The sequence below is a fragment of the Chiloscyllium plagiosum genome, unplaced genomic scaffold (assembly GCF_037043375.1).
Source record: "Chiloscyllium plagiosum isolate Xiang-an unplaced genomic scaffold, Cpla_swu_hap1 HiC_scaffold_3, whole genome shotgun sequence".
Classification (NCBI taxonomy): Eukaryota; Metazoa; Chordata; class Chondrichthyes; order Orectolobiformes; family Hemiscylliidae; genus Chiloscyllium; species Chiloscyllium plagiosum.
This window is the reverse complement of record NW_028270141.1, coordinates 37,813,916-37,829,677: the sequence shown is the minus strand read 5'-3', so window position 1 is coordinate 37,829,677 and position 15,762 is coordinate 37,813,916. Positions and strand designations below refer to the sequence as shown.

The following is a 15,762-nucleotide window of genomic DNA, read 5'->3' as shown; positions in this document are numbered from 1 at the left end:
ATTTGAATATGAAAGCAGGGATGTACTTCTGAGGCTCTATAAGATTCTAGTCAGACCACATTTGGAGTATTGTGTGCAGTTTTGAGCACATTACTCAGGAAGGGTGTATTGGCTCTGAAGTGTGTTCAGAGGAGATTCATGAGAATAGTCCCAGAAATGAACAGCTTAGTGTACGAAGAACTTTTGAAGACTCTGAGTCTATACTCGATGATGTTTAGAAGGATGGGGGGGGGGGCATCTAATTGAAACTTACAGAATATTGAATGGCCAGGATAGAGTGAATGTTGTGAAGATGTTTCCATTGGTTGGAGAGACTAGGGCCTAAGGGCCCGGCCTGAGAGTAAAGAGAAGACCATTTAAAACAAAGAAAAGGAGAAACCTGTTCAGTCAGAGAGTGGTGAATCTATGGAATTCACTGCCACAGAAGGCTGTGGAGGCCAGGCTATTGAGTATATTTAAGACGGAGATAGTTAGGTTCTTGATCATAAAAGGGATCAAGGGTTACAGGGAGAAAGCGGGAGAAAGAGTTGAGAAACTTATCAGGCATGATTGAATGGTGGAGCAGACTCAATGGGCTGAATGGCCTAATTTCTACTCCTAGGTCTTATGGTCTTATGGTTCAAGCCAATGGAAGTGAAAGAAGTACACTTAAATTGGGTTGAGTTATCTACAGTTGGGATTAGGATGAATATGCCTGTCATTGAGGAAGCACTAAGAGGGTAGAAGGTGTATTTTGAGCAGCAAGGACTGAATGATAAGATGAGCCCTCATTGTCCTATTAACTAGCAGACGTCAGCAGATCCTGCAAATTTGATTTTTTTTCCAAAATTTTCCATGTAGACTGATTCATTTTAAACATTGATTGATAAATTTTTGTTAAGCAAATTTATTAAGGGAGATGGACTATAGGCCGGTTATGTGGAGTTAGGCCATGGAGAGATAAATGGGAGGGGCTGGGGGTAAGGTACCTGAGAGTGCAAAAGGTGCATGGAGGTGGGGTAAAGGTGATAGGTCAGAGGAGAGGGTGAAGCAGATAGGTGGGAAGGAAGATGGGCAGGTAGGACAGGTTATGAGGACGGTGTTGAGCTGGAAGGTTGGAACTGGGGGATAAGGTGGGGGGAGGGGAAATGAGGAAACTGGTGAGATCCACATTGATGCTGTGGGGTTGGAGGATCCCGGGGTGCAAGGTGAGGCATTCTTCCTGTAGGCGTTGGGTAGCAAGAGAGTGGCGATGCAGAAGGCCCAGGGCTGCATGTCCTTGGTAGAGGGGGAGGGGGAGTTTAAGTGTTCTGCCACAGGGAGCTGCAAGGTTGGAACTGAGATAAGATGGGTGAAGAGGAAGTGAGGAAACTGGTGAAATACGCATTGATGCCAAGGGGTTGGAGGGTCCCGAGGCGGAAGATGAGGCATTAGCTGCAAGGTTGGAACTGGGATAGGGATCTCAAATAGGGATCTCTCCAACTCCGAGACTCCCAGTCTCATTCCTGATGAAGGGCTTTTGCCCAAAACGTCGATTTTCCTGCTCCTCGGATGTTGCCTGACCTGCTTTTCCAGCACCACACTCTCGACTCTAATCTCCAGCATCTGCAGTCCTCACTTTTGCCATAGATCAGCCATAACCTCATTGAATGGTGGGATAGGCTTCGGGGCTGAATGACCTAACACTGTTCCTATGTACCTATTTTACTGAGCAACCAAGTTATCCATGATTACTTTCTGTACACAAGTGACTTTCCAGAGTTTTTCTGATAAATGAATGAATCAACTCTTAATGCAGTGTTCAGTAAAAAGGCTAAATTATATTATGACTAGCAGGCCGAGACACTATAACAGTGAGAAATTTTAGGGTATTTCACATGTATAAGTGAGTGTCAATTAAGGCACAACTATCTTCATCAATGACCTTGCCTCCATCATAAGGTCAGAGGTGGGGATGGTCTCTGATTGTATAACGTTCAGAACATATTTTGATGACTCAAAATCTGAAGCAGTCCATTTCCAAATGCAGGAAAGCTTGGACAATTTCCCAGTTTGGTCTGATAAGTGACAAATAACATCATGCTACACAAGTGCCAGGCAATAACCACCTCCAACAAATAGACTAAACATTGCCACTTGGCGTTCAATGCCTTTACCATGACTGAATCCTCCATTACTAACAACCGGAGTGTTAGTATTGACAGGAATTGAGCAGGACCAGCCAGCCTGCAATAGCAGGTCAGAGACTAGAAATTCTATGGTGATTAACTAATCTCCCACCACCCCAATGCCTGTCTACAATTTACAAGACACAAGTCAAAGGAGTGATGGAATACTTCCTATTTGCCTGAATGAGTGCAACTCCAGAAGCTTGACACTATCTAGGACAAAGCAGCACATTTGATTGTTATGATGCTCTCTGACAGTAATTGGGAGAGGTCAGTTCTCAGAGTTAAACATGATTTTGATTGATGATAAGTTTAATTTTTAGAATTGGTCACTGTGGTGGTTATTCAATGAACATATTCACATAAGGATGCCAATGTTCTTTAACACAAGAACATAAGTTTGTTCCAGAAAAGAAAATAAATAAACAAAACTATATGAAAGACAATTTAGAAAAGTCTTAAAATAAACAGCAAATAGAATTTCACCTTGCTTGCTTGACAAGATTATCTTTAACAGAAACTTAGTGTCAGAGAAATATCAATTCTATCTCAACATCTACACTTCTTTCTTAACTGACTCTCTCTTTGTGGGACTGCTGTGACAGTTTCACAACTTCTTTCCAATTCTGTTGGCCTGAAGCTCCCTTCTGTTCCAACAAGTGAAGACTTTTGTACAAACTTTGACAGCTTAGCAAACTTTGCAAACAAATACTTGTGCCAGCATGAAACTATTCTCCTGAAGCGAAAACATATTTCTTCTGAACTAAACTCCTGAAGTCATAACTAAACCAATAGGCTCTAGTCTGTTTCCACTTTTCTGTCATAAACCCAGCAGTATAGACGCAACTCAGTTAACAACAAAGGTATCCTGCTCAGAACCTAACAGTGTCTTTCTTGTAAATTATGTATTTAGGTCACTGTTCCAAGTGACTTACTGATTTTTTTGCTTAATAATGTTAGCTTTGCAAAGTGAAATCAACTTTCATCTGCCTCTGTTTTAACAATCTAAATTCAACAATTCTGTTATCATCCAAATCATCACCTTCAACAGTCGTTCCCTTCAAAACTAATACACAGTGGCAGCATATATGCCACCTACAAGATGTACTGCAGTAATACACCAAGCCTCTTTTGTCAAAACTTACCTAACCTCTGCCACCTAGAAGGACAAGGATAGCAAATATGCTGAAACACCAGCAATTTCCCCTTTGAGTTATATGTCATCCTGCCTTGGGAGTATGTCACCATTCGTTCACGGTCTCTGGGTCAAAATCCTGCAACTCCCTTCCTGACAGTTCAGGAAAGCAGTTCACCACCACCTTCTGAAGAACAATAATACCTGGTGAAATCAGCAACACCCACCTCCCAAGAATAAATAACAGAAGACCGATGTATTTTAATAGTTGTAAACCCCTCTGCAGTTTAAAGAAAAATTGTCAGAGAAACTTCAGAGCAGCATACAAAGATACTCTGTACAAAAACTAGCAAAGAAGTTATTTGGGTAGTTATATCGAGACATTGAATAGTTGATGAAAAGTTGTGATGTTCTTGCTGAGAAATGGTCCATTCAAAGTTCCTTTCATTCCATGGTCAAGCACTAGAAAACTGTGGAATGAGACCATGTTGAATTCATTGAAGTAGATGGGAAAGAGTACCTTGTTTTAGTCAACAGCAAGTAAATAAATGTTGAGTCTATGCCAAAAATCACAAGTGCCAAAACCAGTGAGGTTTTGAGAAGTTGCTTTGTAACTTATTGGTTGCCAGAAGAGTTACTGTCAGATAATGGTCCATACTAAACGTCAGGAGAATTTGAGATGCTTGAGTAAGAATGCAGTTAAACACACTCTAATGCCACCACACCCCGTGACATTGAATGGCATTGTAGAAAGTAATATGAAGTTGTAAAGGGGTCTTTGCAGATATCTCTGTTGGGCGACAAGTTAGACCATGGATTCCATGTTTTTCTTTAACACAACTAGACAAATCTCTTTTCTCTTCCTGAATTACAGTAGTGTTGTTACAGGTTGTTCTCTTTACAGTTTAGTGCTTGAATATTCTCTCAGGGCTAGGTTATTTTTCTTAAGCCCGGTGTCAGTAGCAAAGTAAGAGAAAATAATGAGAGTGAAGATGGTATACCAGACATGAAATTTGCGATGATTCAGTGCTGGTTAAAGGTCATGATGAAAAAATTACCAAAGTGACGAGGGACAGTATGCACCAAGTTTGTTTTTAAATTCCAAAGCCTTGAAAAGATCAATAAGTTAAGGTCATAGATTGACATTTGGAATTGCTGTGTTGCTGCCTTCATGTAGATGTGGTTAAGGGAAGGACAGGACTGGCAACGCATTGCTCCTGAGCAGAGGGTCTTCAGGCAGGACAGAGGCGAGTGTAAGGGAGGAGGCAGTATTGCATTATTTATTAAGGAGCTAGTTACTGTTTTTGTGGACCAGACCAAACCCCCTCAAAATGCTACATATCAAGGACACAGCCTAGATCATAACCTTTTAAAATTTTATTTAAAGATGACTGTAAAGCTCTGGATTCCAGGTGTGATTCAATTGATCCACCACTGGACTTTGAGCAAAACATACTTTATTCTTACAATGCAGTTCAAATACAAACATAGAAAGAAGAATAGGCATAATTTTAATTTTATTGAAATATGTAATAAAATATTCTTTCACAACTAATTATCAGCTGTTTCAATATCCCATAAACATGGCCTTGGCAAAGGTAAATTCAGCAAAACAGATTTTCCTCCTGTGCTCTCTCCTTTCCAGTCCAGGAGAAAAGAACACCATAAGAAACAATCTAGCAGCAAGAGACAATTCATACTTTTTGCTACAGCAGAGGGAGAGATGTAGCTATCAACTTCAACAGTCAACCTCAAACCCCAGTTGAAAGCAAAACTAAAACCCTTGGCCTGTGGGAGCCTGACTCCACCCATTCATGCTTCTTTTATCTGAAAACAACACTCGGGGAGTTCAAAGCTGTTTACCCACTGCTTCTGATGTAGATATTCCAGCACACTGTGGCAACACCTCTCTGCAAGAGGAACAGCACAGAACAAATCCCTGTTAAAGGCACAATACCATCTCACTATAGTAAGGAGGTGGGGTGGGGGGGGTGTGTGGGGGGAGGCAGGGTGGACACAATACCTTGAAAGTGTGTTCAAACAAGGCTTTGTGGATCGAATTTAGGAATAAAAACGAGGTGGTCACACTAATAAGAATATGTTATAGATCCCCCAAACAATAATGGGCAATAGAGGAGCAGATATGTAGCAAATTCACTAAAGTGTGTAAAAAAATAATAGGGTAATTAGGGGATTTTAACATCCTCAACATAATGTGGGATAATCATAGTTTAGAGAGGGTAGATTTCTTGAACTATGTTCAGGAGACTTTTTTATATTGACATGTAGAAGCAATATCAAGGGACAGGGCAGTGATAGCCCTAATATTGTGGACTGAAACCAGAGAGATGTTCAATATGGCAGTATTGGACCATTTCAGTGATTAGTGACCATGACACAGTGTGTTTTAAGTTTGTTATGGAAAAGGAGAAACATGGTTTGCAGTGAAGGGTTTTGGAGTGGGGGAAGGTAGATTTTATTAAAATAAGGTAGGAACAGTAAAAATAGACTGTAGACTGTAGAAGTCGACTATATAAATAGCAAAATTAGACTGGGAACATGTACCTCTGGGAAGGGAACAGCAGAACAGTGGGATGTGTTTAAGTAGGAAATGGGGAAAGTATAGACCCAACATGTTCTCTTCAGTGTGAAATGTAAGCACAACAAGCTCAGAGGACCTTTGATGTCTAGGGATTTTCAGAACTAGTTGAGAAAGAAAAGACAGGCTTTTAACAGGTACAATTGCAGATAAATCAATGGAGGTCTTAGAGGAGAATAGAAAAAGCAGGGGTCAACTTGAGAAAGTAAATAGGAGGGCAAAGAAGAGCAAGAAAAGAAATTGACAGGTAAGATTATGAAGAATCCAAATATATTCTATAAGTACATGAAGGGAAAGAGGATAACCAGGGAAAGGGTAGGGTCTACTGGGGACCAAGGAGACAATCTGTGCATAGAGCTGGGGAGTATTCGTAGGGTGTTAAACAAGTGCTTCACATCTATTTTCAATCAGGAGAAGAAAGATGTAGGTACAGAGTTCAGGAAGAGTGACTGAAAGGTTATTGAGCAGATTGACATAAGGAGGGAAGAGGTATTGGAGATTCTGTTGGTCTTAAAATGGACAGTTCCCCACAACCAGATGAGTTGTATCCCAGGTTGCTGGGGGAGATGAGGGAGGACATTACAGGGCCTCTGACCTAAAGTTTTAATTCTCTGACCACAGGGGAGATGTCAGTGGACTGGAGATAGCTGATGTGGTCCCACCTTTTAAGAAGGTTTGGAGAAATAAACCAAGGAATTACAGACCAGTGAGTCTCACATCACTGTTGGAGAAATGATTGGAGAAAATTCTGAAGGAGACAATTAATCTCCACTTGCAAAGACAAGGTTTGACCAGAGATAGAGAGCATGGCTTTGTCAGGGGGAGGTCATGGCTAACAAATCTGGAGGAACTTCTTGAGGAGGTGACCAGGTATATTGGCCAGGGCTGGGCAGTTGACGTAGTTTATTTGGAGTTCAGCAAAGTCTATGAATAGCTCCCACATGGCTGACTGATAAAGATGTTTAAAGCACATGGGATTCAGGGCAACTTGGCAAGTTGGATCCTAAATTGTCTTAGTGGTAGGAAGCACAGAGGAACAGAAGAATCTTGGAGTTCTTGTCCACAAATCCCTGAAGGCACCGGGACAGGTTATTAGGGTAGTTAAGAAAGCATACAGAGTACTTGCCTTTATCAGTAATGGCATAGATTAGAAGAGCAGGGAGCTCTACAGGACTGTGGTTAGGACACAGCTGGAGTACTGTGCGCAGTTCTGGCCACCACACTATCGGAAGAATATGATTGCACTGGAGGGATGCAGAGGAGATTCACCAGGATGTTGCCTGAGATGGAGGATATCAGCTATGAAGAGAGGCTGGATAAGGCAGGGTTATTTCCTTTAGAACAGAGAAGACTGAAGGGGCAATAGGTTGAGATGTAGAAGATTATACGGAGCATGGACTAGGTGGATAGAAAGCCGCCGTTCTCCTTAGTTGAAAGGTCAGTAACGAGGGGACTTTAGTTTACAGTGAAAGACAGGAGGTTTAGAAGGGATTTGAGGAATTGTTTTTACCCAGAGGATGCTGGGAATCTGGAATGCACTGCCGGGATAGTAGTTGAGTTAGGAAAATTCACGACCTTTGAAGAGTATGTGGATGTGCAGTTGAAATATCATAATATTCATGGATATGGGCCAAATACTGGAAAGTCAGATCCATGTAGCTTTAGAGTAATTTAGATTCGATGGGCTGAAGACACTGTTCTGTGCTGTATTATTGTATGACTCTATCGATACTCCCTTGCAGATTCCTTACATCCACATCACAACATGCCCTCACACCTATTTTTCTGTCCTCAGCACATTTGGATACATTACACTCTGCCCCCTCCAAGTCACTCATATAAATAGTCAATAATTGCAGCCCTCGGACTGTTCCTTGTGCACTCCACAAGTTGCATCTTTCTGATCTGGAAAAAAAACCCATGAATACTGACTCTCTATCTTCTACATGTTAACCAATTCTCAATCCATGCTAATACATTCCCCCAATACCATGAGCTCCTATCTCGCGCAATGACATTGTTTTTTTTTCTTTTTTTTAAATTTAACCCCCACACTACCACCTAAGTGCAGTAGTGCTTATTTTTTTCCCCAGCACCCATAGTGTGTGTGTGCAGGTGTGAGACACAGTGAAGGACACAAAGTGCACGAATCTTTATTCAAATTCCACCACCAGGAAGATAGGAAAACACCCGAGTGGCCAGTGATAAACACTGCCCTTCACATCAAAGGGCAGTGCTGTGTGATCAAAACAGTGAAGGGGAGGGTAGGGACTAAATCAAAATAGAGTTGGAGGGAGAAATGATGCACTCCACTCCCTGCGGCAATGACATTGTATATGGTACCTTATCAAACATGATTGATTGATTGATTGATTGTTGTCACATGTATCAAGATACACTGAAAAGTGTTGTTTTGTGTGCTATACTGGTAGGTCGTAACATAGCATTAGGGTAGCAGAACAGAGTGCAGCATACAGTGTTACAGCTACAGAGAAGGGACAGAGAGAGACAGAGATCAGAATTAATATTTGAGAGGTCCATTCAAAAGTCTGATAACAGTTGAGAAGAAGGTATTTGTGTTTGAATTCAATCTTTTATGTCTGATTTCTTCCTTAACAATGGATTCTAGCATTTTCCCAATGACAGATGTTAAAGCTAACACACCTTTAATTTCCTGCATGCCTCTCTTCTCAAACAGGGGCATTGCATTAATAGTTTTCCACTGGAACCCTCCAGTGAGATCTGGAATATTGCAACTAATATCTCCATTTCTTTATCTAGGGGCCATTCAGTAACTTCAGGTATTTTAATTTATGGGGACCATAATATTCTGAGTAATAATTTCACTCAGAAGAAGTGCAAGAGGACTGAAGGTGTCAATATTATACCACATGATAGAAACTGAGGAGAGAAACCAGGAAGTTTCAGCACATATAGCCTAACATTAGCAGTGGGAAGGTGGTGTAGATTATTAAAGGCAAATTTTGCATGCTTAACTTGATCAAGGTACTGCAGCAGATACAAAAGGAATATATTGCAAACGCTAGAAATCTGATGTTGTAGCTAATGACTGGGACATTAGGTGAAGGTTGTGGGCCAGCCTGCCAAACAGAAACTTGAGATCACACCTGTTTCCACCAGCTATGCCTCAATGTTATGTAGTCCAGGCAATGGCTTGACAGGAGTATTGTGGTTTCTTCCCCTCTAAGCCAGAAAGACCTGTATCCAGGAGCTACTGACCAATTAGAGGGCTAGCAGCTCTTCGGTCTTGGTGGCCAATGCCAGAACTGCAGCAGTCCCCAGACTGAAAACAGTGACTGGGGTTCAGCAGTGTCTATTAGCAAGGTATTGAAGGCAGGCAAGTCAGTTGGTTCGGGAAAGTGTATCTTCCAACAGGGGTGGCCCTTACTGCAAGGCTAGCCCTCCATGAGCTGTAAGTAACTCAATCAAAGTGGACAACTCCCTTTCGATCCCATAGGATTGACTTGAATGAGTAACATACCTGTAACGTATCCCCATTTGCTGATGATATAAAGTTAGATAACAGAGTAAACGGTGAGGCTGCAGATGGACATAGATTGTATGATGAATGCACAACAGCATGCCAAATGGAATAAAACATGGCAATGTGCGAAGTCTTGGTTTTAAAAAAATAAGAAAAAACAGAAATCTTTTACCAATAGTAAGAGGCAGGGAAATTTTTCCAATTAAAGGAATCTGGGTGGCCTCATATATCCAATACAGAAGGTTAAGATGCAAGAACAGCAAGGCAGATGGTATGTTAGGTTTTTCTTTGCTAAAGGATTGAATTATAAGAGGAAAGAGTCTTCCTACAATTATACAGGGCTTTGGTGAGGCCACATCTGGAGTACTGTGTGCATTTTTAATCTCCTTATGCAAAGAGGGACATATTAGCTTTCGAGAGAGAGCAACAAACACTCACTGGATTGGCCCTATGAATAAGGGGATCATACAGTGAGGGCGAGATTGAGTAAACTAGGCCTGTACTTTCAGGAGTTTAAAAGAATGGGAATTGGAATAATGGAAACATTTAAAGTTCTTAAGGGACTTGACGGGATTTTGCTGAGGAAATATTTCCTTCGGAGAAAGGGAGGACTGCAGATGCTGGAGATTAGAATCGAAAGTGTGGTGCTGGAAATGCACAGCAGGTCAGGCAGCATCTGAGGAGCAGGAGAATCGACATTTCAGGCAAAAGCCCTTCCTCTTTCCCTCAGTTGATTCATCTAGTACATGGATGACAACTTTAAAATAAGTGGCCAACCAGTTGGGACTGAGACTGTGAAACTTTAGAATACTCTGCTACAGAGAGCTGATGGTGTTCACTTCTGGATTAGATTGAAGACAGAGATCAATCGATCTCTTGGAGTTGTGGAGATTACAAGTTTTGAGGAATTTAGGATTGTGGAGTTGAGGTATAAAATCAGCCGTGATCTTGTGGTATAGTCGAGCAGACTTCGAAGGCTGAATGGCCTTATGTTGTTCCTGCACTTATTGGGCTGAATATAGCAATACCATTGAGGTATCTATCATGATGGAGCCTCTTATGATAATTCTGATATCTCACCTTCTATTCTTACCAGGTAGTTTCTTCTGCTCATTGTGTAGTCCTCTTACCTCCCAAGCATTCTTTATTTCTATTGGACAGCTCTACCTGATCCTGCAGATTTGGAGCTATACCTGAGAAGGCAAATAGCAATGCCAGTGAAAAACCAACAATGCCTCCCTTTTGTGCATTAAAGTGAACTTTCCCGAGTACTAGAATACTGTAAAACAAATTGCATCCAAAAATCAGCCAATAGCCAGAAATAGCAAGCCAGCAATTAACCTGTAATTGTTGTATGATTCCTTAAATGATGCTGGTAAAAGCATTTTCACATCAGATAGCATTATAAAGTGATAATCTATGCCAATCTGTAGCAAGTGAGGTATTTGGCTGATCCAAAATAGAATGTGGATAGTTTAAAACTGAAGCACAATTTTCTGCAGATGTTAACTCCAGTGTAGAATGTTAGCGGCATGAGATCCTTACACAAGTGCTAATCATGGGCAGATCTTCTCCAACCAGGAACATGTTTCTCCCACCGAATTCTGGGAGAGTAGTAAGCCACTTAATGCCCAATGTGTGGCCCTAGTTTCAGTTTCTAAGCCAATGGGTTGAATTTTATGTTGGGCCGTGGTGCTACTCTCTTGATTGAAAGTCATGGTTTAAGCTTGTCTTTTCCTGGCTGGCAGGTTCCCCACCCGAGCTCATTTCATGGTCATCAAGCTGTTTACTTTCTCAGAGTCTGACTTTCTGAGGGAGTCACTTCTGGACAATCAACTACCACACCCTGAGAAATTTCAGAACCAACCTGTTTAAGTGCTCCACTGACAGAGTGTGAGCAGTAAAGGTTTATAATCCGTTGGTGGGATTCCCATGAGTACTGTGATGTTGTTAGTATGGTGTTTGTGTTTATTTTGACTGCACACTAACGCCAGTCTTCCATTCAACAGATTACAACAGCAGTGAGCAGAAGCAAGCTTGCAAGAAGCATGAACTGTATGTGAGTTTTCGGGACTTAGGGTGGCAGGTAATCAATGGCATCTTTTTGTGCTTTTTTTTGTGAATGATTCAGAATTTTTTTACAGCAGCAATATCCTAGTCACTTCTTAGTGGTGGCAGGACTAGGGTGATGGACATTTCACAACATACTTCGACTCAATGCTGAATCCACAGGATTGACCTGTGCCTCAGTGATGGAGAATATTCAGATATTGGGCTTGATATCATGACTTTACCAGAGGTAGAAAAGTGAGGGAAGAACAGAAAATTGTGCATTATGAGGTGTGCAATTTATATCCTTTGATAAATGCTGTCCTGATCCAGATCAAACATGGACAATTAGGGGCTGGAGAGAACAGGCAAAGACCATGGAGGGAGGATGATAAAATCTACAGGAGGTGTGCCAGTAGATCACTGGGAAAGGTTGGCTAATTGTGGTGAGCGATTGCAGGGAAGAATTAGATCAGTGGAGACAGAGAGATCAGATGTTGAGAAGCTTAGGAGATCAGCTGACGGGATCAGAAGATCCTTTGGAGGGGCTTTGGTGCAAGTGATCAGGGGCCCCTGAGTGTTTGCTAAGGAGAGAAGATGCAGATAGAGCTGTCAGAAGTATGTGTGGGAGTATCATGGAGTATTTGTGAAGTGGAATGGAGCAATCAGGTGAGAGGTCTTGCAGGGGTTTTGATTTATTGCTGGGGTGTTTTGGGGGTTAGCTTGAGAGACCTGAAAGAGACAACCCCTCTCCCCTCAGCCCAAAGGCAGTGTTGGGAACCCCTTCCCACCTTATTTTAGCTGCCTTTTCTCGAGCCCTGAGACACTCAGACAATCTTCGCGATGAAGCACTTATGCTCGAAAAATCGATTCTCCTGCTCCTTGGATGCTGCCTGACTGGCTGTGCTTTTCCAGCACTGTACTCTGGGCTCTGATCTCCAGTGTCTGCAGTCCTCACATTCTCACACTCAGACAATTGATATTGAAAGTAAACCACAGCTACAATTTGAGTCTCAGTGAAATGTTTAAATTATGGACTTGTTTAAACTTAGGGAGCAGGGTAGTGTCTGAGTTCCAACCATTAAAACTGAAAATGCAGTTGTTGGGTTCCCAATATCTGAATTTTCAGTTGCCGAAGCCTCTTCATTCGGGCTTATTCTATTTGAGGTTAACCTTCAGCCCAGTGATTCTGTGCATTTTATGTGGAAACGGTTTGATCTGAAAGACAAATTATAAAAAACATTTCAAGTTATGCCCTCCAACAACATAAAACTGGAACCAGTTGACCATTAACATCCATTTCTAATTACAGCTGTACAGCTTAGAGGATCTTTGTCTGAAAGTCCACAAGCCTGCGATGTCACAGGCTTGAATCAGTTAAATAAGTGAAAATGGGTGTGTAATGTGTAATGAGGTCACCTCCAGGCATCATTGCAGCTGGAACCAGGCAGAAGAGCTTAGAACCCAATTTCCTGGCCACCACTTGACCAAATCTGCTGACAATACAGTAACACCAGGCAGAGAATCGCCATTTGAGTCTCTTCACAGATAAAGATTTGCGCAATCTATGTTAAAAACTGATTCTCATCTTTCAACATTTTTCCATATTCAGAGCTCAGTAAGGGCAGATGTCTTTTAAAAATAGTTCAAATACCAGAGGTCCAAAAACATTACAGTCTTTACTGTTGATGCTTACAAACTGTAACAGTTTCAACATAGAGACCCTTCTATCTTTGGGGTGCATTGCTGCTATTGCTTAATCTAGAAGTTACCCACAGAGCAGTTACACTTTCAGGCCTGTATTTCTAGTTGCTTCCCCTATTCCTGCTCCTTGGTCTAAACGTGCTGTACATATTACTTTGGCTATGCAATGTTTTAAGAGCTCCACATTTTCCTCTGATTTGACTGCAATCTCATTCTATTCAACTATTTAAAGGGAAGAGCCTTTGTTTAAATCTGTAGACAGAATTGTTAACTGGACCTTCATTCAGACCTTTAACTCTTCCATGTGTACATCTTTCAGCACTGACCTGGAATTAAAGATTAATCTATTGCATGTTGTGACTAGCAACCCTTTAGGAAATGGATTGGTGTATTTTCTTCAATTTTGGTTTGTTTGGTCTGTAACATATGGAGACTTGGTGGAACCTTCCCCAGGGAGGTGCGAAACTGGCATTCGGCTCCTGAATCCAGCTCTGCTTTGATGAGAAACTTATTAAGGTTAGAATATTCACATGGTGAGCCCTTCATTGGCATGGTAATAAGTATTCATTGCACAGTGTCTGCCGGTGGGAGGACTCTTGAACCTGAAAGACGGTCAGAGGCCTTCTGGTTGTAGTCTGGTTGTAGTCCAAGCTAAACTAGGTGCTGGGTGCTCTTCCATCTGCTTGAAGCTAATACTCAATGTGGTGAGATGGTGGAGTCACTCTATAGGGGTGCCCTTTGATTCTAGCCTTGCGAACAGATGGCAGAGTGTGCAAGTAGGCCCATCACCTTCCAAAACCGGGAGATTCCCAATTGGCCTCCTTTGATAAGTCTCTTAGCAACCCTAATTGTCTGCCTGCCTTGTGTGATTTTGCTGAGCCTTAACTAGCAGCAACTCTTTCCTGAAGCTGGCAGTCAACTACCCTTGAAAATTTTTGGGCCGGTTTTCCTCCATTTCTGATGTTGTTCAAAAATTGAGCCGCAGGAGTTGGGATACCTGGGTTGTGGCTTACTTTCCCTATATTCTGGATTCCAGCAGAAATACGCCCAGGAGAACAGCTCACAATGGAAAATCATTAGTTTCTATCAAAAGAAGGTCAACCCTGTGCAAGAATTGGAAACATTCTTTAAAACTATTCTGACCTTTTCATGTATCCAAGTGAGTCTTTGCAGTTCTGTTTTACTTGTAAATTCACGATCAATGTCAGCACTCTTCCTTTAAGTTAAGTCCAGAGGGTGCTCAGGAAGATGGATATGTTAATGTGAGTAATATCAGCGAGCATGTCAATGAATTCCAACTATGAACTTGGTTTCATCGTCAATTTCTGTTGCATGGTACATATTTGTAATATATTCATACCTCTGTGTGTGAAATGCGTCTAAATCATCAACAAGTCTTTTTAATACATGATAACCTCTTCAGGTATAAGTTCTTTCTGAATTTTGAATGTTTTTCACTCATATAATGACATTGGAACACCTAACCACAAGTGTGTGACTGGAAAATGCTTTAGATTTGGCTGCAGTGCAAAACAATGCTGAAATCTCCTAAAGCGGTAGCACAAATTTAGTCAATAAACTCAATCCTTCCTGCCTCTGCTTCCAAACTACTGAACTAAAATGAAGCCTGGGTCTGCTCAAAAAGTTTCATGACAGTTAGTGTTTTTGAAGAATACATTTTCAGGCCATTTTCGGACAAACTATTCAAAATAATGGGGCTGGTGCAAAATGAGAATTATCTTATCAGTTTCGCATTGACCAGTGAAAGCTTTCTGCAATATATTAGCACTTTGTAAAACAGCACACAGGATTATTAATTTGAATTGATTTAATCAAGACTATTGAGGGTATGCCGCACATAAGATGTAGCTAATGGAGTTTTCAGAAAGAATAGATAGTTCTTTTTACATTATTGAGATAACTGGATTATAATTGCCTAATCTGTTTCTAGGATTGGATCATAGCCCCAGAAGGCTATGCAGCTTTCTATTGTGATGGAGAGTGCTCTTTTCCACTCAATGCTCACATGAACGCTACAAACCATGCAATTGTGCAAACACTGGTATGTGCCATAATCTTCTAAATTCATATATATACATAACTTTTGACTAGATTTTTAAAAATTTGAATATTGAAGGATGAGGAGTGACCTAATAGAAGCTTACAAAATTGTGAGAGGCATGGATAGGTGGAGACTTTTTCTCAGGGTAGAAATGTCAACTACCAATAGGCAAAGGTTTAAGGTAAAAGGGAGAACATTTAAAGGTGATGTGAGAGGCAAGTTGTTTTACACAGAGGGTGGTAAGTGCCTGAATGGGCTGCCTGTAGAAGTGGTGGAGGCAGATACAAAAGCAAAGATTAAGAGCATCTTGCCATATATATGAATAGGTGGGGAATGGAGGGATATGGACTGCATGGAGGCAAAAGGTTTTTAGTTTAGAAAGGCATCATGTGTGGGCGTAGTCTTGGTTGTCCAAAGCGCCTGTTTCTGTGCTGTACTGTTCTTTGTTCTAAATTCATAGTCTCAGATATCAGTCTGTGAAGCTTGTCAGATCTGGTTTCCTTAATTTTCCATGATGCAGATGCAGTTGGAATTTATAACCTTTTTGAGCCAAATTCTCGC

At 41.3% G+C, this 15,762-nt stretch overlaps 1 protein-coding gene across 1 annotated transcript in view; it reads left to right on the top strand.

The window, feature by feature from the left end:
• bmp5 (bone morphogenetic protein 5) overlaps window positions 1–15,762 on the top strand; it is a 142,699-nt gene that overhangs the window by 122,328 nt on the left and 4,609 nt on the right. The window contains exons 5-6 of the mRNA XM_087978465.1: window positions 11,396–11,472; window positions 15,091–15,201. Coding sequence (XP_087834591.1) covers window positions 11,396–11,472; window positions 15,091–15,201 — 188 coding nt within the window. The remainder of the gene's footprint in view (window positions 1–11,395; window positions 11,473–15,090; window positions 15,202–15,762) is intronic.